Below are 27150 nucleotides of genomic sequence, written 5' to 3' on the forward strand. Positions count from 1 at the left end.
GAGGGTATAATCAGTATAATAAAATATGCTACTGTTTTTATAATAATAATAATAATAATAATAATAATAATTGTAACATCCTTTCCTTCTTTCTGTGTATCTGTCTTTGTTTATCTCCCCTGTGTGTCTCGTTCCATGTGATTTTGTTTATATTGGCCATGGATTTTTGTTATGGTCTTAGTCTCCCTGGTCCTGCTTTCTTGTCATCTGTCCCACCTGTCCATTGTCTGTAGCCTCACTATCTCATTAATCCCAGGTGTTTGTATGTTTGTTCTGTGTGTAATTATGTACCCTTGTTGTGTATTTTCTCCATGTTTTGTTCTCACAGGCCCTTTTAGTTTTGTTGTTCCATTCCTTCAGCGTTTTCAATAAATCAAAGAACTTGCATATACATCTCCCAACATTACAACAACTACAACAAAAACAATAATAATAATAATAATAATAATAATAATAATACCAATAATAACAATAATAATAATAATGTAGAAACAAGGTTCCCGTGTCGCAAAGAAATTCTGGAACTTCTTTTCTAGAATCTTAAGATTTTACTTTTTAAATGTGTCACATGAATATTCTTTATTTTTCTGTAAAGCACGTTGAGTTTACATTATCATGAGAATTGTATATATAAATAAAATGTATTATTATAATTATTATTTATTACAATTATTAACAATAACAATAATATCCACAAAAATAATTGTATTAGTTTTCCTGATGTGAGTTTTTGCTCGTCTCTGATTGGCGGACCTCTGCCCGGTCATCCCTAGTGACGTAGGCTGTCTGCCTCTCTTTCGAGCTTCTAGATTTTTCCTCCTTATCTGGCGCGCTGCACCAATCGGGCCGTTTTTCGGTGTCCAGTAACCAATTATAGGAAACAGGGGGCGGTGTTTCGGGCTATTCCAGTCTCCGGCCAACTGCGCAGGTTTGCCCACACTGCCGGTTGACAATATCGGTGGAGGCTGCAAGAATGCAGTAGAACCGTCCTCATCTAGGATTAGTGTGAAAGAGTTGGCTATAAAAAGCCTGGATTACGTAACAGCTAGTGGCTCTTAGCTCGGTTGTAAGCGCACTGTCGAAACAACGGTAGTCACACATTTTAGGTTAGGGGTGGTGAGTTGTTCTCAGCCTGCTGCAACGGTGAAAAAAGAAAAGAAAGGAACTGGAAGTAACAAGGAAAAATAAAAATATTTTTTCCGCTCGAATATGTCTGTGGTAGGCTTTGATGTGGGTTTTCAGAACTGTTACATCGCTGTTGCCAGGAGCGGCGGTATTGAAACCATTGCTAATGAGTACAGTGACAGATGCACTCCGTAAGTACAGCCCAGTTTTGCCATCACTGGAAAACGATGCTGTGTTTTGTTACGCAATGTGTGCTGTAGCCGAGCTGGCAGTGTACCCACATTCTCTGCTTCCCGGTCTGCAGCAGCGGTTTATTCTGCAGGGTCGACATCAGGCTCTCCGCATTTGACATTGCAGTGCGTGTTATTCTGTAGGGCAGTGGTAGCTTCACGGCTAGCTGTCCCAATTACGTGTGAATTTTAAGGATGGAGCAGTGTTTTGCACAGTGTAACGGGGTGTATAAGTCAGAAGAGTGAGACGTTGCTACGCCCTGACCGAGGAACAACCCATCTTATGGGTTTCTGTCTCACACACAAAATCCCCGGGGCTGAATTCACTCTGACTGTGTTTATTCGTGTCCAGCTGAGTTTAAATGAATGATGTGGGTGTTAAGTCAACACTGGTGGTGTTCATTCAGTTCTGGGGATTTCGCCATGCAGATGAATTCTGGCTCTTTGATGTTGCCTTTACAAAATACTAGAATCACAATGTAGTAGACAGTTTGGGCAGTTTTCATACAATCAGTTGAGCTAATTAAAGTGGAAGTATAGTCAATCATTAGATCAAATTGGAAATATCTGAGCCATGAATGACACATGTGCCTGGATGGGGTTTTTTGGCCCTGCCTTTACCTCCCCAAAACTGCAGGCTGAAATGCCTTGAGGAAACACGTGTCTTCGCTTTTACACTGCATGCAGATGCCTGTGCTTCACTATATGCTAAGCCTGTGACATTGGATGCAGGACAGAGAGACCTACTGTTTCCACTTTTTTAGAAGTAGAAGAAGTCTGTAGTGATTCACAGACCAGAACAAGAAACACTGCAACAAGATCATGTGTCCTGCACCTAATCTCATATTTGTGTGATTGAATAGCAGCAGAACCGTCAGTCCATTTAATGGTTGATATGATGTCGAGAAAAGCTGTGGTTGTTCCTGTTAGGCTGTCATGATATTCAACCCTGTTATTTAGGTTTGTTATTAATAGTGTCATTATTTAAATGATTCAGGTTATAATCACCATAATAAAAAAACCCTGTATCTCCAAAATAATAACTTTCTAGGAGGAAGAAACAATCTAAACTTGACAGTATGTTAATCACAGGGAATAATGGATCATTTCTGTCGGTTCGTTCATCATAAAATAACCACACAATGTTGAAGGGCAGATGGTTAAACACATCAGGTTTTGATATGACAGCAACACGCTTCTTTTTTAATTTACACAGCATTTACTGTGTTCAAACTGTATATTATATATATCACTATTGTCTTTCTCAGATCTGGTCTTATTGTTCAAATTTTCAGGTCTTCAGTAAACTTCCAGTATAGGTTTAGGCATTAGTGTTGGATTACTATTGCGACGACTACATTTCTTTCTTTAGTCCTCTGAGTGACCATAGCTTGTGAAAGCGACACTGAGGGTGCTGTCCGAGGTGCTGTCTGGCAACCTCCCCTTGAGCAATCAGTATTGTCATCACTGGGGTAACAGAGGGAGGATATAGTGTCTCTTGTGTACTTGAGTATGACGGGTGCAATCACAATGATAAATTAATGAACAGCTTATTTTCCCACAGGGCCTGTGTTTCTCTGGCGTCTAAAAATCGAACCATTGGAAATGCTGCTAAGAGTCAGGTACACATGAAGTTGCAGCTTCACAGTCTGCCTATCCTAAATGTTTGGGGGCTGGCTTGGATTTTGGGAATGTAACATACTGAACAGAATGCATTTCTCCCTACAGATGATAACCAACTTTAAGAACACAGTTCATGGCTTTAAGAAGTTCCATGGTCGAGCAATTGATGACCCCTTTGTTCAGGGGGAGAGAGGCAAGTTACCTTACAGCCTTCACAAGTTGGCCAATGGCAGCGCTGGAGTAAAGGTGAGGTTTCTGACCCCTCCCCATCCTTCACCCTCCCCTCCTGCGCTATGTAAATGTATTACCTCAACCTTCCTGAAAACACATTATGCAGATACCTTTTTGTTGTTTTCCACGTTAAACTGTTGTCTGTATGACTAACAGTTTTGAAATAGAGCAATCACTGTCAAATGGTTTCTATAGGTTCGGTACCTGGATGAGGATAAGGTGTTCACTATTGAGCAGGTGACAGCCATGTTACTCACCAAGCTGAAAGAGACTTCTGAGGGTGCTCTGAAGAAGCCTGTGGTGGACTGTGTGATTTCTGTAAGTGGTTCCATAGACACTGTTTTGCCACCCTGAAGAAAAGTTTCATTTGTTTACTTAAAGGGAAAGATTAAAATTTGTAACCATAACTTCTATCTGTAAACATTCCTCAGTCTCCTTCTGAAGTGCAACAAAATTCTCTAGAGTGAGATTTTCCAGTTTAAGGATTTGGTAGATCACCTTCTGATGATGTATCTTAGGTGTTAATAAGGATTAAAAACTACACGTTTTGCAAAAAGTCTGGATACTGGATTTAAAATGCTTTTTCCAGTAGTTTGCTAATGTTGAAGGAAGGAGGTCAGATATCACGTCTATATTTATTAGCCTCTATATCAATGGCTGTCCTAGCATTCAGGATTTGTTCGTCACTCTGAGGGGGATTCCTAGTGGTTGAATGATGTATTTGCATAATGCATGCTGGGTATTGACCTGTCCAGGGTGATTCCTGTCTTTTGCCCAGTGACCACTAGGATAGGCTCCAGCAACCCCCTGCGACCCAGAAACATTAGCAGCTTAGATAGTGTGTGTGATGCTGGGTATTGTAATGAAAGTAGACTGATGGATGAAAACACAGCGGGGATGCAAGGCTGTGCTAAAAAATATCAAATAATAAGGAAACATATCATATTAGATGTTATTTTCAGGTCACCAAGCCCATTTAATTTAATTTAAACATGTATATCAAAACCACACGAACAAACTATCACCACAACAAATGTTTGATTGTAATTGATTTAATGTAATAGATTTTATTCATGTGGAAATGTCGATCACACTGGAATCAAAAAAATACAGTGTGTCATGCTTTAGTGCATTTTTTATGTGATGCTTGGAAGAGTTAGCCCTTTTTCTTTTGCGTAGGTCCCCAGCTTCTTTACTGATGGAGAGCGAAGGTCTCTAATGGATGCCTGTCAGATTGCTGGACTGAACTGCTTGAGACTGATTAATGATACGACAGCAGGTCTGTGAAGAAAAGCACAGCATCATCAAAATGATACCTTCTCCTGAGCTGCATGTACATGATAGCAGCCTTCTTTCATATTGCACTGTAGTGGATACTGTAAGAATACTATAAGAAATGCTCATTAGTAGAACATGCTGATTGGCCACAGTCCTTTAGTATGTCAGTTTGCCTTGATGGCATGGTGCTGTCCACGGTGCTGCATTCCTCTTCACATCATAGTGAGATGTGTGGCAGTGACTTTTGCAGGATCTGCCAGTTTGTATGCTTTGGAAAGGGTTTGAAAAGAATTTCCTTTAGTCTGCCATTGCAAATAAATGATAAGTGGTTCAAGAGAAATTTCACCTCATGGATGGATGTGGATGTAATACAACACTCTGTAAAATGTTGAGAGATTGTTTTATGATTAATCCTTTTCAGCACCAAGGACAGTGTCATGGCCTCCAGCTATCTTAGCAGGGACAGTGATATGGTGCTCCTTACTGACAGGGAGTTAGATTACAATATGACTTATATATGTTTTGATTTACTTCAGACAATTACTTCCATGCTACCTATATTTCACATATTAAGTGCATAAGCTATAACAAGCATGCTTGAGAGGTGGATAATATGCATTATTAAAAGGGTCTGACTGATATAAAAATGTTGTGGTCGGTACCGATTTTTGGATGCCAAAAATTCACAGAACTGACAGTGTAGGCCAATATAATAATTATTCAGCTTCTATTTCTTTTTCTTCTTTGTCTTCTGCTTCTCCTTCTTCTTCTTATTATTAGTAGTAGTATTATTATAGCTGCTACTAAGAATATATGCTAAACAGTGAAACCTCATTAGGGCTACCACCAAAAGGGTCATAGTGCCAGAAAAGTCAGACAATGAATCTCTCTCTCCCCTCCCTCTCCCTTAAAGCTGTAATCAGTATAATTATATGCCAAAGCAGTAGGGGCAAAAATAATTCTGACTGGAGTAAGCTAAATCCAGTATGTGATGACACAGTGAATGTGTGTTTCAAACTGTTCCAAGACAAAAAGACTATCACTTGTTTGTACCGTCACTTCCTGGCAATGCTGCAAATCAGTATGTTATCAGCAAACAATTTCACAGATGCCAATAAAACTGTGTTTTGTCAATATTAGTTAGTATTATCTATGTATCAGTCAGACCCCAGTTATGAAAAGATGAGACTTTTACTCTATCAGCAAGGCTTGTGTTGTACACTGTGTTATGTGGTATGCCAAAACATGTTTGTATAACATTTTTCTCAATCAAAATCTGTTCTAAGAGGCGGAAACGACAGATTGTTTGTTTGCTTCTTGTTGCAGTGGCTTTGGCCTATGGCATCTATAAGCAGGATTTGCCAAACCCAGAGGAAAAGCCGCGTAACGTAGTGTTTGTTGACATTGGTCACTCATCTTACCAAGTCTCAATTGTCTCCTTCAACAAGGGGAAACTGAAGGTCAGTCATGCTTTCAGCCTCGTGAGTTAAGTGTATTTTAAAAGTTTAAATTGCAACTTCAGATGGTTTCAGAAGAACCCTTCCTACTCCATGTACCCAATTGTATAAAACTACATGAACTCTTTCCTTTTTCACAGGTGTTGGCAACAGCATTTGACCCATATTTGGGTGGCCGTAACTTTGACGAAGAATTGGTGGAGCATTTCTGTGAAGAGTTTAAGGGTCGCTACAAGTTAAATGTGAAGGAGAACCCTCGGGCCCTGCTGAGGCTTTACCAAGAGTGTGAGAAGCTGAAGAAGCTCATGAGTGCAAACTCTTCAGAGCTACCACTTAACATTGAGTGTTTCATGAATGACATTGACGTCTCGGGGAAGATGAATAGGTAAGGTTATAGAAAAGAAATAGCATAATTTAAGAGGATAATAACAGTGTGGCAGATTGCTGTGCTGGTTTCCACACCATGTTGTATGTTAACCAACAGTAAAAAAAATAGTAGTGAAATAGTAGTCTACTTTTTTGGAGGTAGATTATATATATAAATGGCATTCTGGTCTAGACTAGCATATAACATGTAATTTTTCATGTTATGTAATATTGTGTAGAGCAGCATTACATCCTTCAGCCTCATCTATTTGACAAAATCCATAATTTTGTATAATTTTTGTGTTTCTGACCATACATGTTCTCTCACTGCAATGCATTACATGTTACATAACATCTGGGAATCCCTCCCACAGCAAAAAAGAAATCCTGACTGCTAGCACAGCTGCTGATGAAGAAGCTAGTAAATACAGGCTTCCTGTTATGTTCAGCTTCCTGGCAGTACTGATTGCTTATCTGGTTTTCTTCTGCACCTGTCAACCCGCCCTCATGTATCCATCACAGAGAGCTGGTAGTTTTTCAGAAATTTAAGCCACTTTCAAAATCTACCATTAGAAGAAGGTTCTCCTAGTCTTTAATCTAGAAAATCTCACTCTAGAGATTGTGGCTCTGGTGTATGAGGCGAGTAGGCTTTATCATTAAATTTTTCATTTTGGCTCAAGTGTCACTTGAAGCCTTATTAGTTAAAATATGTCAACATGATATTTGAAGACATTTTCATGAAATATAATAATTATCACAATAATTCATTACTCTGGGGTTTTATAAACTTTCAAAAAACCTAAAAACACAAGAGTAAAAATCTTCGAATTACAATGCCATTTTTAATTTCTGGCATTTTCGGATTCCGACTTGCAGTCCCCTGACAAAAGAGCAAAACCTTAGACAGCTACACCACTTGACTGCTTTTCTTAACATTTCATTTTAATGAAGCTTTCAGTTTGTTAGTGTTCTGGAAATATTACCAGTATCTACAAAATGGCCAGAAAAGTTTATCCTGACATAATTATTTGTGGTAATGATATCATATCATTATGTCACCCGCCCTTATGAGAACTCCACTTCTTTTGTTGGATTGTTTTATTCAGATGTTTGTGTCATTCTGATTTTACAGGAGTCATTTTGAGGAGATGTGTGCTCACCTTCTGATGAGAGTGGAAGCACCACTGAAAGCAGTTCTGGACCAATCAAGTAAGTTGAAATGAATGATTCTACACAATCAGCATGCGTCACAGTAGGTGTTTAACATAAGTAACTGCTTTGCTTTCTGTGACAGAGCTAAGCAGAGATGAGATCTATGGTGTTGAAGTTGTTGGTGGAGCCACTAGGATTCCAGCCATTAAAGAGAGGATTTCCAAGTTTTTCTTTAAAGATATCAGTACCACCCTTAACGCAGATGAGGCAGTGGCACGAGGATGTGCACTACAGGTGATATGCAGATATTTTACTTCACTTCTGTCAGTGGATATAAAGAGTCTGCAGTCCTACTAAACTCTGGAACTTGCATTACTATTCTTTTTTTTGGTCAACAAGTCCTTCTCAAATGTAATTTAGTAGTTGTCATAATCAAAATAAAAAAAATGGGCATAAATGAAAAGTATTTTGTCGGTAGCTTACTAACAAGGACTAGCAGCAGATCCAGTGTTATATATATATACACACACACACAACCCCAATTCCAATGAAGTTGGGGTGTGGTGTAAAACATAAATAAAAACAGAGGCAAGATATTTAATGTTCAAATGGATAAACTTTGTAAATATTCACTCATTCAAATTCAATCACTCAAATCATGAATTTGATGCCTGCAACATGTTCCAAAGAAGTTGGGACAGGGGCAACAAAAGACTGGGAAAGTTGAGGAATGCTCAAAAAACACCTGTTTGGAACATTCCACAGGTGAACAGGTTAATTGGAAACAGGTGAGTGTCATGATTGTGTATAAAGGGAGCAACCCTGAAAGGCTCAGTCGTTCACAAGCAAGAATGGGGTTGAGGTTCACCACTTTGTGAACAACTGCATGAGCAAATAGACCAACAGTTTAAGAACAACGTTCCTCAACGTGCAATTGTAAGGAATTTAGGGATTTCATCATCTACAGTCCTGGAGAAATCTCTGCAAATAAGCGGCAAGGCAGAAAACCAACATTGAATGCCCATGACCTTCGATCCCTCAGGTGGTACTGCATTAAAAACCGACATCATTCTGTAATGGATATTACCACATGGGCTCAGGAACACTTCAGAAAACCACTGTCAGTGAACACAGTTCATCGCTCCGTCTACAAGTGCAAGTTAAAACTCTGCCATGCAAAGCAAAAGCCATATATCAACAACACCCAGAAACACCGCCGGCTTCTCTGGGCCCGAGCTCATCTGAGATGGACTGATATATATATATATACAGTGGGTTGCAAAAGTATTCATACCCCTTGAACTTTTCCATATTTTGTCACATTACAACCACAAACATAAATATATTTCACTGGAATTTAATGTGAAAGACCAACACAAAGTGGTATACAATTGTGAAGTGGAAAGAAAATTATACATGAATCAAAACATTTTTTACAAATAAAAAACTAATAAGTGCGACGTGCAAAAGTATTCAGCCCCCCTGAGTCAATACTTTGTGGAGCCACCTTTTGCTGCAATTACAGCTGCAAGTCTTTTAGGGTATGTCTCCACCAGCTTTGCACATCTAGTGACTGAAATTCTTGCCCATTCCTCCTTGCAAAACAGCTCAAGCTCAGTCATATTGGATGGAGAGCGTTTGTGAACAGCAGTTTTGAGATCTTGCCACAAATTCTCAATTGGGTTTAGGTCTGGACTCTGACTGGGCCATTCTAACACATGAATATTCTTTTTTTTAAACCACTCCATTGTAGCTCTGGCTTTATGTTTAGGGTCGTTGTCCTGCTGGAAGGTGAACCTCCGCCCCAGTCTCAAATCTTTTGCTGACTCCAACAGGTTTTCTTCCAAGATTGCCCTGTATTTGGCTCCATCCATCTTCCCATCAACTTTGACCAACTTCCCGGTCCCTGCTGAAGAGAAGCACCCCCAGAGCATGATGCTGCCACCACCATATTTGACAGTGGGGATGGTGTTTTCAGAGTGATGTGCAGTGTTATTTCTCCGCCACGCATAGCGTTTTGCATTGTGGCCAAAAAGTTCTATTTTGGTCTCGTCTGACCAAAGCACCTTCTTCCACATGTTTGCTGTGTCCTCAACATGGCTTCTGGCAAACTGCAAACGGGACTTCTTATGGTTTTCTTTTAACAATGGCTTTCTCCTTGCCACTTTTCCATAAAGACCACATTTGTGTAGTGCACAACTAATTGTTGTCCTGTGGACAGTTTCCCCCACCTGAGCTGTGGCTCTCTGCATTTCATCCAGAGTCACCATGGGCCTCTTGGCTGCCTCTCTGATCAGTGATCTCCTTGTTCGGCCTGTAAGTTTAGGTGGACGGCCTTGTCTTGGCAGGTTTACTGTGGTGCCATACTCTTTCCATTTCCGGATGATGGATTGAACAGTGCTCCGTGAGATGTTCAAAGCTTGGGAAATCTTTTTATAACCTAAGCCTGCTTTAAACTTCTCCAAAACCATATTCCTAACCTGTCTGGTGTGTTCTTTGGACTTCATGATGCTGTTTGCTCCCCAATATTCTCTTAACCAACATCTGAGGCCGTCACGGAGCAGCTGTATTTGTACTGAGATTAGATTACACACAGGTGGACCCTTTTGAGTCATTAGCAGTCATCAGGCAGCTTCTGAATGCAATTGGTTGCACTCAGGGAAAAGGGGGCTGAATACTTTTGCACGTCGCACTTATTAGTTTTTTATTTGTAAAAAATGTTTTGATTCATGTATAATTTTCTTTCCACTTCACAATTGTATACCACTTTGTGTTGGTCTTTCACATTAAATTCCAGTGAAATATATTTATGTTTGTGGTTGTAATGTGACAAAATATGGAAAAGTTCAAGGGGTATGAATACTTTTGCAACCCACTGTATATATATATATATATTAGATATATTATAGATGCTCTACAGAAAACCAAATAATATATTCAGTGCTTTGCTTAAAGAAAAAGCAATTCACGTTCAAAGCAATGCAAATTCAAATTTAATGCAAGTGTGTGGTGGGCACTTCTGGGGAGAATGCGCCACTGATTTTGAGATGTGAGGGATGCACTGCAAAATTGTTTCTGTTGTATTTCAGTGATCTTCAGCCTTAGGCACTCTGGCACAAAAGTACAGACTGTCTGATGTAAACTGTTTGCTGTAACCACAACAGTTCTCAGAATCTCACCTCTCATGAAAATATCTGTGTTTTCTTGCACCTGTTTTATCAGTCTGATGGGAAATAAATGATTATCAAACTGAAGGCTAGTAGCAATTGGTTGTCATCTCACCCCACCAACGAACTTGAAAAAATATTAATAAATTTAGTTTGAAGCTATTGTTCACTAGTAAATGAGATTTCCTCAGTATTTTATCACAGTTATGTAATGTGAGTTTGTTTGCATTGCAGACGTGTTGCTCTAAATGGTCTGTAATTGGTTGTTTTGCATGTCAGTCAAAGGGCCTTTTCCTATGAAAGTTGTCATTTCTCAAAACCTACCTGGCCTTCCTGTGATTTTTTTTCTGTTTCTGTATGTGAGGCACTATGCTTTACTAGTCAACTGTTGCCCACAGCAGTGACAAATGGATTTGTTTGTCAGCTAGTTGTCCCAAAAAAATACACTACAAAAGTCAATAAGACCCACTTTCCTGTATATGTCTGCATTTGCCTTTTACATTTCAACATTCATAACACATACATTGACTCTGAAAAATCATTGTAGTAAGTGCATTCTTATATTCTTTAAAAAAACACTACAAAATCTCTACCAAAGCTTGTGATATATGTACTTATACATCTGCTTTTTGTCACCTTTTGGAGTTGCAGAGGCCCAAATTGTCACAGTGAACTATGTATGCACGATTTATATCACAACTTGTACTTTATTGTTGTTTATTGTGTAATATCAGCTGCATGTGCATGCATGAATGTTCATCTGTGTGTGTGTGTGTGTGTATGTGTGTGTGTGTGTGTGTGTGTGTGTACAGTGTGCAATCTTGTCCCCAGCTTTCAAGGTCCGTGAGTTCTCCATCACTGATGTGGTGCCATTCCCAGTCACTCTTCGTTGGAAGTCTCCCACAGACGAGGGTGTAGGGTAAGAGGCTTTCCAGCCTGAAGGAATAGAGCTCCTAAATCAAGTCAGTTATTAAGTGCCTGTTCATGTTTTTGTTCTTGTTGTGTTATGATTATGGGTGCACAATCATAGTCACAATCAACTTTTGCTCCTAACACGCAATTGGCGATTAGAATAAATTACTTATTTAAATCACTTTCAGTGTACTGTCTTGCGATTTTATGAAATACATAATGTGTAAATTTAGCTGTTGTTGGCTCATTTTCGTTGTAGTTTGGTAGTTTACACTGAAGTCCATGCATTAACTAAGTAATAAGCCTTAGGATGTTTGGATGTAATAAACCAGGTAATCTACTAATATTAGCACAGTTTTGACATTTCAAGCTTGTAAGACATATTTGTAACATACTCATGCTCTTTACTTTGTATGTTGTATATTTTACAGTAATTATTTTTTTCATTTTTTCAGCTGAATTCTAGTGGAGTAGCCTGTTAGATCTATCTAGCTGGTTGTTAAACAAAATCACATTCTTTCATAGGGTGTGTTCAGAACTGTGCCAGGCCATGAATTTCATGTACACACAATTTCATGCACATGTATATGTATCTGTGAACTGTGTTTCAGATCAATGTGTTATTTTAGCCTGCAACATGTGAGCTTTAGGTAAAAAGTAAATAAAAAATGTTGCGGTCTGCTGCCCACCAGCCAATTTAGAAGCAAAGATATTGAAATGGGCCATGAAATTCATGATTAGTGCACCCTTAATAGTGATAATAATGAAGTTTAGTCATACTGTCAAGTGTTTTAAGTATCATTATTATTAGTTTAACCTGTATCTTACCATAACCATTGCTGTTGCCGTTCCTTAACAGGATTAGTTAGTCTAGCTGTAGCCACTGACAAAAATATCTTGTTTTCAATATCAGTAAAAACAAAACTAAACCTATAAATAATGTTATACTCTCTCTATAAGCTTTATACAGATTTAATTAAATTCAAAGAGAAAGGAAATTCAGGTTATGAAGTGTGTTGTCCATAACCAGTACATGTTAGAGATAAACTAAGATGCTATTCCACGTGTTGTCTTGAGCTGAAGGCTGTGTACAGGGATAAAAACTAATGTAAATAGATGGGAAAATATTAGCCTTGAAACTATTTTTCTAGGCACTTGTAGGTCATATCTCTGTCTTGCACTGACCTTACGGTTCCTTTTCCTTTGTAGGGAGTGTGAGGTGTACACAAAGAACCATGCAGCACCTTTCTCCAAAGTCATCACCTTCCACAAGAAAGAGCCTTTTGATCTGGAAGCCTTTTACAGCTCTCCACAAGATTTGCCGTACCCAGACAGCAGAATAGGTGAGGTGCAGATTGGTGTTGTACAGCTCCCTCCACATACAAGATGTATTAATCCCATTTGGTTTTAGTTACCATTTGTGTAGACAGTCCCATTGATAATACAGTATCTACTGTATCTCAGCACAGCTAAAACAGGTGGGCTAAAAATAGCTAGCCTCAAAGGTGTTAAGCACCAGTGTCAGAGTTTACCCACCTGTCTGGTAATTAGGACTGAGACATTAGTTCTGTGAAGCACTGACTCCCACAAGAGTTATCACATTTAGTCTCTCAGCTTCCAAGTTATTCTCCCAGTGAGTCTGGCTTTGTGTTTTTTTAAGGTGTACTATACTGTAGATCATGTGGCCTCTTCTTAAGTAATAATCACAACTGTCATAAATACTAGACTAAATCTGTTTATTCCATTTTAAAAAGTATTGATTTTTAATTTACCATTGTTTTAAAATTACACATTGCCTTGAGAAATCTGTAGTTTGCATTACATGATGATGCATATACAAATTCTTATTTCTTATTTATTATTTTGGAATCTTTGAGGCTATGCATGATATGTTATTATTCTTTGACCTTTTTTAAACTTCGATGATTACTTGATCAAAATAATTGGTAGCTTACTCGATTGCTTCTGTAATCAATGGTGACAGTCCTAATCAAACTGTTAAACAGATCTAATAAGAAGTTCTTGAGTTATTGCCTTTTGCACTTATTTAGTTCCTCTCTCTGTCCATGCAGGCCGCTTCACTGTCCAGAATGTTATGCCCCAGCCTGATGGAGACAGTTCAAAGGTCAAAGTGAAAGTGCGTGTAAATGTGCATGGCATCTTCAGTGTGTCCAGCGCCTCTCTGATTGACAAGCAGAAGGGAGAGGCAGAGGATGTGCAGATGGAGGCAGAACCCACTGTTCAGAATGAGAGCAGGCCAGAGGACCAGGTTGAAAAATGCCTCCCTTTATCCCACCTGTAACTGAATTAGCAGAACATGGGAATGCAATGAATACATGAAATATTGAACGTGAAATGACTCAAAAGATTTAACATGAAATGTGCTTAATAGAGCAAATGCACCCATTGTGACTTGGCATCCATAGTTGGGCCTTATTTGTCTTGTATGTATACTATACATTATGGACATTCTCAATATACAAGATGTATAATTTGATTCACTATCATATAGTGGGGTCTCTTTTTTCAATTAAACATTTTATATTTTTCAATAAAGCAAAAAATAAGGGCTGTCTGAATTGGGGCTGCATGGTATGGGCATAAAATATCAGGTCTGATGAAGCTCGAAATCACAATGACATTATAAGGTGCAATAAATTATTACTTATTTAAACAGTGTGCCTCTAACTAGAAGTGCAAATACAGGCTTTTTTTCCTCTTTAAATAAAAATGTAACTAACCTCTCTTTTTAGCAAATGGCAGGAAGACAGATTTACAGAAGCATCATTCACTATTGTGCAAAATAAAATAACAATATTCTAATAGCTACTTGCATCAAAATCTGCACAAGGACACACAGTGTCACTGATGTGAAGCACCGCTGTCATGAAGAACCAAAAGGTTATTTAGCTAACAGTTATTTGCACTCTGTGTAGCAGATCAGGGTTCAAGCCTAGCACAGGTGGAGCACTTGTAGGGCCTCTAATGCTGAACTCCGGCCTTTCAAATTAAGTTACTTAGGCGCTGTAGGAGGTTATTTGATTCAGTTTGTCATCACAGCCTAACAGTGTGTTTATCGCAAGAACTCATATCACAATAAAGAAAAAACATTTTTGTTCTGCTTTAGCTTGAATATGTGCCTTATGTTACCAGTATACATGGACATTAGGGGTGTAACAATGTACATGTTTTGTTTTTTGATATTTTGTGTGTTAAAAGTGTCCTGGCTCTACAGAGCTCCTTTCATAAGGAAACACAAATGTGTGGGAATTGCAATTAGCCGTTTAGAATTTAAACCGATTGCTTGACATGACCAGGCTCATGTGCCATTAATGTTGATGAGGTTTCTTTTTTTTCCAGACTAAAATGCAAGTGGACCAGGACAGCCAAGGTGAGCAACCCAATGAAGAGGGGAAAGCATCAAGTTCTAATAACAAGGTACAACCTACATATATGTAATATTTGTCTTTGTTGACCTACTGTCTCTTTTGAGGCATCATAAAAGTGAAGTGTTTGTTATTTCTGCACAATTGCTGTTTCATTTCTGTGTGCTTTATTTATACTCTATATTTGATTTTTTAAAGGAGGGAATGTCCTGTGAAAAACAAGAGCAGGGCAGCAGCAAACCCAAGACAAAGGTGAAGAGCATTGATCTACCCATTCTGACCAACACCATCAGACAGCTAGACAGAGATCTGCTGAACAGCCTGGTGGAAGAGGAGGTGAGGTTGATTTTATTTTGCAGATTGATTCACTTTAGCTAAAGATAGACCCCACAGAGGCTCATCACCAATTTTCCACCAATTTTCAATTTCTTCATATTTTAAATTGCCTTCAGGGTGTCTTGGTATAAAAGGGTACATTGCAGAGAAACTTGTGGTGGTGGCAGGACAGCAAGTTTTACATGTAATCTTGATAATGGTAAATAGGGGTAATTCTGAAAAAATAATGTTTTCTTTAGGTATTATTTTGCCTTGTAAGGTCTGCATATCCAGCTCAACCTTGAATACATTGAAAAATACATTTTATGCCAAAATGTTATCTCAAAACTATTGTAACACAATAGCTCAGGCATCAGACAATGTATTTCTAACAATTTTGTACAATAACTTTCTTTGACGGAAGCTTTTAGAGACATTAAAATTTCACTGTCTGAATAACTTTATTTACACCTTAATGTATGTTTTACATTTACAGCATTTAGCAGATGCTCTTATCCAGAGCGACTTATTAGAAGTGCTTTGTCTATCTAGAGAAAGTATATTTGCTAATTACCAATAGATTAGAGAGAAAGCTAATCCTGAGCTCAGATACTGCTAGAAACAGAACGTCACTTTTGATAGTAAGAGAAAAAGGAACAGAGCTGAACACAGAACAGTGAAATACAATACATAAGTGCAGTACAATATATTACAATCCATACTTAATTCAGTGCTCATTTAAGTGCTGTGTAAAGAGATGTGTCTTCAGTCTGCGTTTGAAGATAGCGAGAGACTTTGCTGTATGGACAGCCAGTGGGAGTTTGTTCCACCACTTGAGTGCCAGTAAAGAGAGCAGTCTTGATGCTTGTCTTCCATGTGCCTTGAAGAATGGCAGGTCAAGCTGAGCTGTACTCGAATCTCGAAGGGCTCATGGTACAGTTTGAAATTTCACCATTGCCATCAAGTAGGTAGGGGTTGGTCCATTTTTGGCTTTGTAGGCAAGCATTAGGGTTTTAAATCTGAAGCATGCAGCTACAGGAAGCCAGTGAAGGGAGCGCAGTAGTGGGGTGACATGGCTGAACTTGGGGAGATTGAAGACGAGCTGTGCTGCTGCATTCTGGATCAGTTGCAGAGGCTTGATGGCCTGCATGGGAAGACCATCCAAGAGTGAGTTGCAGTAGTCCAGCCTTGAGATGACAAGAGACTGCTCTAGCACCTGGGCGGCCTTTCGGTTGAGGAAGAGTCGGATGTTGTGTTGTACAGGAGAAATCTGCATGACCGGGTTAGATTCGCATGTAAGTCGAGAACGATAACTGGCCATCCAGAATCACACCAAGACTTCTTGTCTCTACAGATGGAACAATTAGAGAGTTCTCAATTTAACTGTGCAGAAATCTTTAAAAGTCAGTGCAATACCCCTTTAAATTTGCAGAATTTATTCCAGTAATGCAAACAGTGTGCTTTCCCTGCTTTGTATTAATAAACTCTGAACTACACCTGACATGTCCCTGAGGTTCTGTTCAAATATTTGCTGAGCTTAACATTTTTAGAAATGATGTCCTTTACTACTATTTACAAATGAAATGAGGGATTATCTTTTGTCCTATATATCCATGGCTAAGCTCAGTTCAGACCTCAGGGAATTTATATTAGTAGCTGGTTACGTCAGTGCGAAGGCAGCCCACCTCTGAGCTTTGGGCTCTTATCTCTGTCTTCTCGTCTCTTCCCTTATCAGGCTGCATGCCTTGCCTCTCAGTTTGAGCCTGTTAGAAATATTTGGATGTTGATTCAGTTCTGTAGTGCAGCGCTGTGTCCCTCAGCCAGTTTCACAGAATTCATGATTTTACTGTTTTCATGTCTTTGCTCATCAGTTCTCTCACTGTAATATATATATATATATATATATATATATATATATCTCCAGCATACATCACACAAATACATCATACAATCACTGGTAATCCCTGCGGTTTCAGGTAATCCTGACTGGTAGACTAGCTTTTTTATCAAAGACACAATTTAGTTCATTAATGCCTGCAGAGTGTAGTATACTTGGATGTGGAAAGACTGCTTTTTGCTAGCTTGCTGACTTTAGCTTGTTGATCATCAGATGTTGTTAGAGTTATGATGTGAATTTCCTAGTTGTGAACTTCCCCCGCTGTGGGACTAATAAAGGATTATCTTATCTTTTCTTTTCTTATCTTATCTTATCTTATCTTATCTTATCTTATCTTATCTTATCTTATCATTGTAATAATGATTTGAAGACAATACAATATTCAGCATAAAATATTCGTAGTAGTGACATTAGCTGTCTGGCTTCCTTCTGCATTTGCCAGATTATAAGCTAGAGACATTTCAAATAGCTTGCCTCAAACAATACACCCTGCAGCCCTAGTGTTTTTTAAAAGCTTGTTTGGTGTTTGGTGTTTGATGTACTCAAAAAGATTAGTTCATTCATTTTGCCTAGAGTGCCCTACATCCCCTGTAGCCTGTTCCAAACTACTTCCCTATCCCAGTGATAAGGAGGAACAGATATGGAGAAAAGAAAATGCAAAATTATTGAATTCCCTTGTTTAGCCACACTCATTCCTAAGGTGTATAAAATCAAAGTGTCTCTATACTTTAGGCCTTATAGTGCACAGGCCCCTTGTAAATCCATAGCCCTTATCAAATTGGAAACTAAAGAACATAGGAAGTATTGAACTAAATACTGTATAAAATCCAAAAGCCAGTTTCAGCAACCGAGGATCAGAACGCCAAGGCCCACACCTTCGGAAACTGCCCGATCCACAATGCACCTACTACTGCCCCTCCCTTCGGTGGTGGGTCGATGGGAGGGGGGACTCATGTACTCATGTAGCTAGGCCCGGCTGGGCACCATGAGTGAATGCCCGACCACCAGACGCTCGCTGGCGAGCCCCTCCCCCAGGCCTGGCTCCAGGGTGGGGCCCTGGTAACCCTGATCCGGGCAGGGTACACAAGTCCTGCTTTCTTGTTTTCATAGGAGTGATTATGGATCACACTTTGTCTGGCCTGTCACCTAGGACCAGTTTGCCATGGGAGACCCTACCAGGAGCTTTTGCTCCAGACAACATAGCTCCTAGGATCATTCAAGCACACAAACCTCTCCACCACGATAAGGTGGTGATCCATGGAGAGGATTTAAGTCGGCTCTGAAAAGATTCTGGCAAACCGTCAGGCGACTCAGAAGGGGAAAGCAGTGTGCCACTAGCACTGTATATAGTGGAGATGGTGTGCTGCTGACTTCGACTGAAGACATCATTGGGCGGTGGAAGGAATACTTTGAGGACCTTCTCAATCCCACCAACACGTTCTCCAGTGTGGAGGCAGAGTCTGAGGACACGGGAATAGGCTTGTCCATTACTGAGGCCGAAGTCGCTAAGGTAGTTAAAAAGCTCCTTGGCGGCAGGGCTCCAGGGGTGGATGAGATCCGTCACGAGTTCCTCAAGGCTCTGGATGTTGTGGGGCTGTCTTGGCTGACGCGCCTTTTCAACATTGCATGGACATCGGGGGCGGTGCCACTGGACTGGCAGACTGGGGTGGTGGTGCCTCTTTTTAAAAAGGGGGACCGGAGGGTGTGTTCCAACTACAGGGGAATCACACTCCTCAGCCTCCCTGGTAAGGTCTATGCAGGGGTACTGGAGAAGAGAGTCTGGCTTATAGTCGAACCTCGGATTCAGGAGGAGCAGTGCGGGTTCCGCCCTGGTCGTGGAACACTGGACCAACTCTTTACCCTCTCCAGGATTCTGGAGGGTTCATGGGAGTTTGCCCAACCAGTCCACATGTGCTTTGTGGATTTGGAGAAGGCATTCGACTTTGTTCCCCGGGGTATTCTGTGGGAGGTGCTTCGGGAGTATGGGGTACATGGCTCTTTGCTATGAGCCATTCAGGCCCTGTACAAACAAAGCAGGAGTTTGGTTCGCATAGCCGGCTGTAAGTCAGACTTGATTCCAGTGAGAGTTGGATTCCGTCAGGGCTGCCCTTTGTCACCGATTCTATTCATAATTTTTATGGATAGAATTTCTAGGCGCAGTCAGGGGATGGAGGGTGTCCGGTTTGGTGACCTCAGGGTCACATCGCTGCTGTTTGCAGATGATGTGGTCCTATTGGGGACATCAGGCCGTGAACTTCAGCTTTCACTGGATCGGTTTGCAGCCGAGTGTGAAGCGGTCGGGATGAGGATCAGTACCTCCAAATCCGAGGCCATGGTTCTCACGCGGGAAAGGGTGGAGAGCCCTCTCGGGCTGGTTCGGGGATGAGCTCTTGCCTCAAGTGGAGGAGTTTAAGTATCTCGGGGTCTTGTTCACGAGTGATGGTACAAGGGACCAGGAGATTGACAGGCGGATTGGTGCTGGGTCAGCAGTGATGCGGGCTCTTTACCGGTCTGTTGTGGTAAAGAAAGAGCTGAGCCATAAGGCAAGGCTCTCGATTTACTGGTCGATCTACGTTCCCACCCTCACCTATGGTCATGAGCTTTGGGTAATGACCAAAAGAACGAGATTGCGAATACAAGCGGCTGAAATGAGTTTCCTCTGCAGGTTATCTGGACTCTCCCTTAGAGATAGGGTGAGAAGTTCGGTCATCCGGGAGGGACTCGGAGTAGAGCTGCTGCTTCTCCACGTCGAGAGGAGCCAGTTGAGGTGGTTCGGGCAACTTGTTAGGATGCCTCCTGGACGCCTCCCTTGTGAGGTGTCACAGGCAAGTCCACCCGGGAGGAGACCCCGGGGAAGACCCAGGACACGCTGGCATGACTATATCGCCCAGCTGCCCTCGGAATCCCCCCCAGGGAGCTAGTGGATGTGGCTGGGGAAAGGGAGGTCTGGGCCTCATTGCTTAGGATGCTGCCCCTGCGACCCAAACCCAAAAAGAAGCGGAAGATGATGGATGGATGGATGGATGGATGGATGGACTGTATAAAATGAGAAAGAAAAGAAATAACAAGTACATGACTGTTGAATCTTTTACCAATGTCAATATATATTACAATAATGTCTAATTATAATTAGACATTCTTGGGTTGGGGCAGTCATGGGTTGGAGGTTAGGGAACCAGCCTCATCACCGGAAGGTCGCCAGTTCGATCCCCAGAGCCAACAGCGCATGACTGAGGTGCTTGAGCAAGACACCTAACCCCCAACTGCTCCCCAGGCACTGTGGATTGGACTGCCCACCGCTCCGGGCAAGTGTGCTCACTGCCCCCTAGTGTGTGTGTGCTCACTAGAGTCTATGTGGTGTTTCACTTCATGGATGGGTTAAATGCAGAGGTGAAATTTCCCCGTTGTGCTTCTAATAAGGGTCACTTAATCTAATTGTAATGTTGCCTCTCAGACAACAACAAGCCTTTCTGGTGTGTAGGTTATCTATGCTGTGTATATTTGTCTCTCCTGACTCACAATATAACCCAGCACATTTTTCTCCTTGGTGACTGTAATTTATACTTTTACTTTCAGAGGAAAATGATTATTCAGGACAAGCTGGAGAAGGAGAGGAATGATGCGAAGAACGCTGTGGAGGAGTATGTGTATGACCTGCGAGACAAGCTGTGTGGAATCTATGAGAAATACATCACTGAAGATGTGAGAATATCACCTCTGTAATTATTTATAGCACAAACTAATATTCTGGGACTGTGCTTTCCCATCTTTTCACTCTGTTCTACATATGTTATACTGTATGTAAATGATTTTGATATTATCATTTGTTGTGTATGTGTGTGTGTGCAGGAGAGTAGCAGACTTACTCTAATTCTTGAGGATACAGAGAACTGGCTGTATGAGGAGGGAGAAGACCAAGAAAAACAGATCTATCTAGATAAACTGGCTGAGCTCAAAGTAGGTGACTCTCATTTAAAGGGCCCATATCCTACATCCTACATATACTACAATGGCCATAATTAATATTTACATGATCATTTTCCAACCTCTCTTTATCACTTATAATTAAAAAGACTGTTTTTGTTACTGTGCCCTTAATACTGATGTAAGGTCAGTGAACTCATAAAGTCGGTGTATTGTGTCTCATTCAACATTTAGACACAAAACAGTGTGGTCTAAATAGGTGGATATATGGTAAATATTGCAGTATAGTTTCCATGTATGGACAGAGGAGTGAATAGTATTTTCAAACTTGAACTCCTCACTTTTTGGACCTTCTAATAAAATGAAGCAAATGCCTCAATCTGATGATGTTTTTTTGCTTTGTTTATACTGAAATAAAATCTTGAAATAGTTGTATTACATTTGCATTTTATTAAAAGAAAGATTTGCATTGATTAGCAGAATAAACATTTTTGTTATTTTTGTGCATACATTAGTATTATTGTGCTTTTTTTTGTAGAGGTTTGGGGAACCCATTGAAGAGCGTTATAGAGAGCATGAGGACAGGCCACGGGCTTTTGAAGAACTGGGCAGGAAAATCCAGCTGTTCCTGAAAGTTGTAGAGGCATATAAACAGAAGGTAAATAGGCATGCTTACATTTGCATCTGGTATTGAGATATTGACCAGCTGATTCAAATGTATATGTTATGATTCAGTACTGCGCAAAAGAACTCAACAAAATATGTAAAACCACTAATCTGGTCACTAAGTATTTATTTTGTTTTTTAAAAATGCTACAATACATATAAATGTATGTAAACAAATAAACTATACATTGTGATTTTATATGTGAGTGTGCTAGCATAATCATTTCCAACCCTCTCCTTGAGGAAGCCCGCTGTTTACAGTTACCAATACCTAGTTCAGCTAATCAGTCTTTTATTAAATTGAATCAGGTGTTTCGGGTGAATTTTACAAATTCAAGGGGGAGCATACATGATCAGTTCTTTGAATGAGACTGAGTAAACAAGTGGCATCACTCCTGCTTGTTTAGAATGAAAACCTGCAGCCTGCAGATAATATTGAATACCCCTAGTGTAGAATGCAATGTATAAGGTGTACTGTATTTTACTAAATATCTGTTATGGTATGTGTCCTCTGGGTGAAGTTTACCACCTCCTGTTAAAGCCTTTTAATGTGTTTTCTGAGGATCATTACACTGCTGGGACTGGCCTAATTACTTTCACAATCTTGATTATTTTCATCAAGCATGGCCTGCACATTGGGTCTCGTTTAGTTTCCCCATAGCACAGTGTGCTTGCCTTATTGGGTCAGTGTCCTATCAAGGTATAAGAATAGTAAAGCATCTATCTATCTATCTATCTATCTATCTATCTATCTATCTATCTATCTATCTATCTATCTATCTATCTATCTATCTATCTATCTATCTATCTATCTATCTAACTGTATATCTGTATATGTACAGTGAGTCCAAGAAGTATTTGATCCCTTGCTGATTTTCTTTGTTTGCCCACTAATAAAGACACTATCCTTCTGCACTTTTAATGGTAGATATATTCTAACATGGAGAGACAGAATATCAAGACAAAAATCCAGAATATAATTTTAAAGAATATATTTTAATTAATTTGTATTTCAATGAGGAAAATAAGTATTTGATCCCTCTTGCCAAACACACTCAATACGTAGTGGCAAAGCCTTTGTTTGCAAGCACAGCGGTGAGACGTTTGTTGTAGTTAACCACAAGTTTAGCACACACACCAGGGGGAATTTTGGCCCACTCTTCTTTGCAGATCCTCTCTAAATCACGAAGGTTGGTGGGCTGTCGCTTGGCAACTCTGACCTTCAGCTCCCTCCATAGATTTTCGATCAGATTGAGGTCTGGCGACTGGCTGGGCCACTCCATGACCTTAATGTGATTTTTCTTGAGCCAATCCTTTGTTGCCTTTGCTGTATGTTTAGGGTCGTTATCATGTTGGAAGACCCAACCACGGCCCATTTTCAGATCCCTGGCAGAGGGGAGGAGGTTGTCCCTCAGGATTGTGCGGTACATGGCTCCATCCATCTTCCCAGTGATGCGGTGAAGTAGCCCTGTACCCTTGGCAGAGAAACACCCCCAAAACATTATGCTTCCACCTCCATGCTTGACGGTGGGCACAGTGTTCTTGGGGTCATAGGCAGCATTTTTCTTCCTCCACACATGGCGGGTGGAGTTGAGGCCAAAAAGTTCAATTTTGGTCTCGTCTGACCACAAAACCTTCTCCCAATAACTTGGTTCATCTTTCAAATGATCATTGGCATACTTGAGGCGCGCCTCCACATGTGCTCCCTTCAGCAGGGGTACCTTTCGGGCACTGCAGGATGTGAATCCATTGTTGCGCAAAGTGTTGCCAATTGTTTCCTTGCAAACTGTGGTCCCAGCTGCCTTCAGGTCATTTGCTAACTCCTGCCGAGTGGTTGCAGGACGATTTCTGACCGTTCTCAGCATCATTGCCACCCCACGAGGCGAAATCTTCTTTGGAGCACCGGGCCGAGGTCTGTTGATTGTCATGTTATACTCTTTAAACTTTCTGATAATTGCACCAATAGTTGTTACTTTCACATCCAACACCTTACTAATCTTTTTGTAGCCCATTCCAGCTTTGTGAAGGTCAACAATTCTGACTCTGAGGTCCTGTGACAGCTCTTTGGTTTTACCCATGTTGGAGACTTGAAATCTGTGTGATCTGTTTGATTCTGTGGACAGGTGTTTTTCACACAAGTGATTAGTGAGAACAGGTGGCTTCAGGTCAGGTAACAAGTTGATTGGGAGTGTCTAACTGGTCTGTAAAAGCCAGAACTGCTAATGAATACTAAGGGATCAAATACTTATTTCACTCCATGAAATACAAATCAATTAATATATATTCCTTAGATTTATTTTCTGGATTTTCTTTTTAATATTCTGTCTCTCCATGTAAGAATACATCTACCATTAAAAGTATAGAATGATCATGTCTTTATTAGTGGGCCAACGAAGAAAATCAGCAAGGGATCAAATACTTCTTGGACTCACTGTATATATTTTGTAGTGATCTGATGCTGGTGTATGACTTTATGTGGACATTATGAGTTTTTCTTAATTCTTAAATATTTAATGAGAATTAGGCCTTTACTATTTGTCTCAATTACAGCAATGAACTGTATGGTACTTGCAGAAGCACAGAAGAGATAGAGGAATACTCTGAACTCAAAACATCACATTTTACATCAAAAAACACCCAGTGATGCACATCGATTATTAATGTAGAGCTGCTTGAATTGACGGGAAAAGGTGAAATTGTGAAATGGATGTTATGATGGGGTTAAGAGACATGTTTTGGCCTTCAGGATGAGAACTACCAGCATTTGAATGCTGAGGAGATGATCACTGTGGAGAAGAGTGTGAATGAGGCCATGAGCTGGATGAACACCAAGATGAATGCTCAAAGCAAACTCTCCATCGCTCAGGATCCCGTCTTGAAAGTAGCAGAGATCATTCAAAAGATTCGGGTGAGTTAAATTATTATTATTATATTCTTCTTCTTCTTCTTCTTCTTCTTCTTCTATGACTATAGTATGGGAGAAAAAGACTAAATTACTGAAGGAGGGGTGAGAATCTGAGAACTTGGGCTGGAGTGCTGGTTGACTTCTACTTTAAGAGCTACCCCCAAATGAACAGAGGTAGGATAGAGAGATAGTACTGAGGAATAGGGAGGAGATTTGGAGGTGAAGGGCTGCAACAACTTCATTACAGGAAATGAAAGGTAGAGACTGAAATTTATAGGGCATTATATTGCAAGGATGAAAAGCTTCAGGCATGGTCCTCCTCCCAAACCTCAATTATTTCATAACCCATTTCAAATTTTCCTCCTGCAGGCACTTGCACAGATAGACAAGTAGGGGTTTGAGCTTTTGCATTTCCACCCTCAGACTATAAATGTGCCCCCTTGGTCAGCGTTTATAATAATAATTGTCTTTTATATGGTCATTTTTTAAGATCCCTGTGGCGCAGTACCGAGCTCTTGTGGAGATTTCACCTCTCTGAACTCCAGCCTATCACGAATGCACTCTTCACCAGAGTGCTGGAAATCCTGCCAAAAAAATGCAGATAATCTCTTTTTAAAAGTTTCATTTTTCTAGTTATTTTTTTCACAATCCACACAAGGTCGGCAGTAAGGGGTGCTAAAATCTCGCTAGACCAGGTTTCTGTTACTGTAAGAAAACAGATTTATTCTGTGGAGCTCTTAATAATAATTAGATAGCATAATGGGTGATGTTACAGCATTGTATGCTGGAGATGAGGTCCCTGTTTAAGTTTAAATTTAGCCTGCTTTGAGAAAACATTCGCTTTCCTGTGAGACATGATAATAATGAGAGTCTGCTACAGCCTTATGCAAATGTTTTAACATGCTCTGGTCAAATGACATTTGTTGGCTTTCTAAGTAAAAATAAGTTAACACATCCTATACAGAGAACTTATATTGCCAATTTTTCTGCAGAGATTAGTGCTCAATTTCCAGTTAGTTCGTTTAACATATTAGAGAATAATCAAACATAACACAGAAAATGTGCCATAGTGTCAACATAGGCTATGTGTATGTTTTATTTTATTTTATTAGTTTTTTTCCACAATATGTTAAATTCACCTTATAAACCGTAACCATGTAGTAAAATGTGAAGAAATGTGTTCTCTGTATAGGATGTGTACTAATTTCCCCAAACAATACATATAATTTGGCCAAGGCACACAAACCTTTACATAAGACTGCATATGCTGTTGATTAATTTAAGTTAAATTCATGTTCAGGTTGCCTTTCTTTCTCTTGAGTCGCTGCCCTCCATAATAGTTTTGCACTTGCCAGTACTATTGGTCTCTTTTACATACCCATTTATGTTATTTTTTTTCACAGAGCGGAATATTTTTATATTCTGTAATGAAGTATTTGAAACACTGTGCATGGTTCAGATCTTTTTTTTTTGCTGTTGGGCCTTTTTTCATTCAAATGACTCAAGTACTAATATAATTGGTAGTTACAGGCCTAATCCTTTATGCTTTATCTAAGTGTGTATGCTCCTGTTTCATTTACAGGATCTAGAGGAGGTTTGCAATCCTGTGGTGAACCGACCCAAACCGAAAGCTGAAGAGCCAGCAGAGGACAACGGGGCTCACAATGGCCCTGCAGCAGGACAAGGGGCAGATGGCAAGGGCAGCCAACAGACAAAAAACCCTGGAGAAATGGAGGTGGACTGAACATCTGCCTCTCCAGCCTTCCTGTCATTCTCGCTGACACCACCATCAGACCCTCACAAGTGACTCTGAACCTGTAGCCAGTACCATTCTCTCTGTGTCCACAGCTCAGTTGGCTGTATTCGCACGTCTGTTTGTTTAAGTCTGCTCTCCTATCGGTTTTCTATTGTACTTGACAGTTTGGAGTCAGGCTATCCTTTGAATGTTACAGCTATGTGTGAAAGTAGATGCAGGGTTAGACATCCACAATAGCATCATATAAATTAGTTGTAGCTTAAGAGTGGAAACAATGCTGCCACTTTCAACAAATCGTACTATTCCTAAGACAATGTGATAACTGCATTCTGAGCAATCCAAAGCGCTAGTTCTCTCAAGAGGTGAATTGTATTGCACATTAGCCTGTTCCGAGAACATGAATAAATTAATGCTTGATCAATCGTTAAGGTTGAAGCAACATGAGCAAATATGTATGCAATGATACATATATATAATATATACAGTATATATTTGTATTTAATACATGAATTTCAAAAGGATGTGTGTTGACTAGGACCTGTAAATATTATTTTAGTAATTTGAATTTATCAGTCAATAGGTGTGTATATAAGGGTACAGTCCTAGTGTTGAAATCGTGATGCTTCCAGCTCCACATTGTCATTTAAAAATAGAATATAATGAGCTGTTTATCTCCTTTTACCTTTCATGCATTTCTCCATATCAAGTGATGAAATTTGGCAATGGCGTCTAATAAAAGCAACTTCATGATCAAATGTGG

At 40.0% G+C, this 27150-nt stretch overlaps 1 protein-coding gene across 1 annotated transcript; it reads left to right on the plus strand.

The window, feature by feature from the left end:
• Positions 1-1209: 1209 nt before the first annotated feature.
• On the plus strand, positions 1210-27145 carry hspa4l (heat shock protein 4 like). The gene is made up of 19 exons (XM_017711791.2): positions 1210-1316; positions 2920-2977; positions 3084-3224; positions 3405-3527; positions 4389-4488; positions 5814-5947; positions 6085-6329; positions 7443-7519; positions 7605-7756; positions 11442-11548; positions 12751-12884; positions 13614-13810; positions 14902-14979; positions 15126-15263; positions 20716-20841; positions 20989-21096; positions 21602-21721; positions 24476-24637; positions 26217-27145. The coding sequence occupies exons 1-19, from the start codon at positions 1210-1212 to the stop codon at positions 26376-26378; spliced, it is 2469 nt and encodes an 822-aa protein (XP_017567280.1). The 3' UTR covers positions 26379-27145.
• Positions 27146-27150: the final 5 nt, after the last annotated feature.

This window comes from Pygocentrus nattereri, chromosome 10, assembly GCF_015220715.1.
Source record: "Pygocentrus nattereri isolate fPygNat1 chromosome 10, fPygNat1.pri, whole genome shotgun sequence".
Classification (NCBI taxonomy): Eukaryota; Metazoa; Chordata; class Actinopteri; order Characiformes; family Serrasalmidae; genus Pygocentrus; species Pygocentrus nattereri.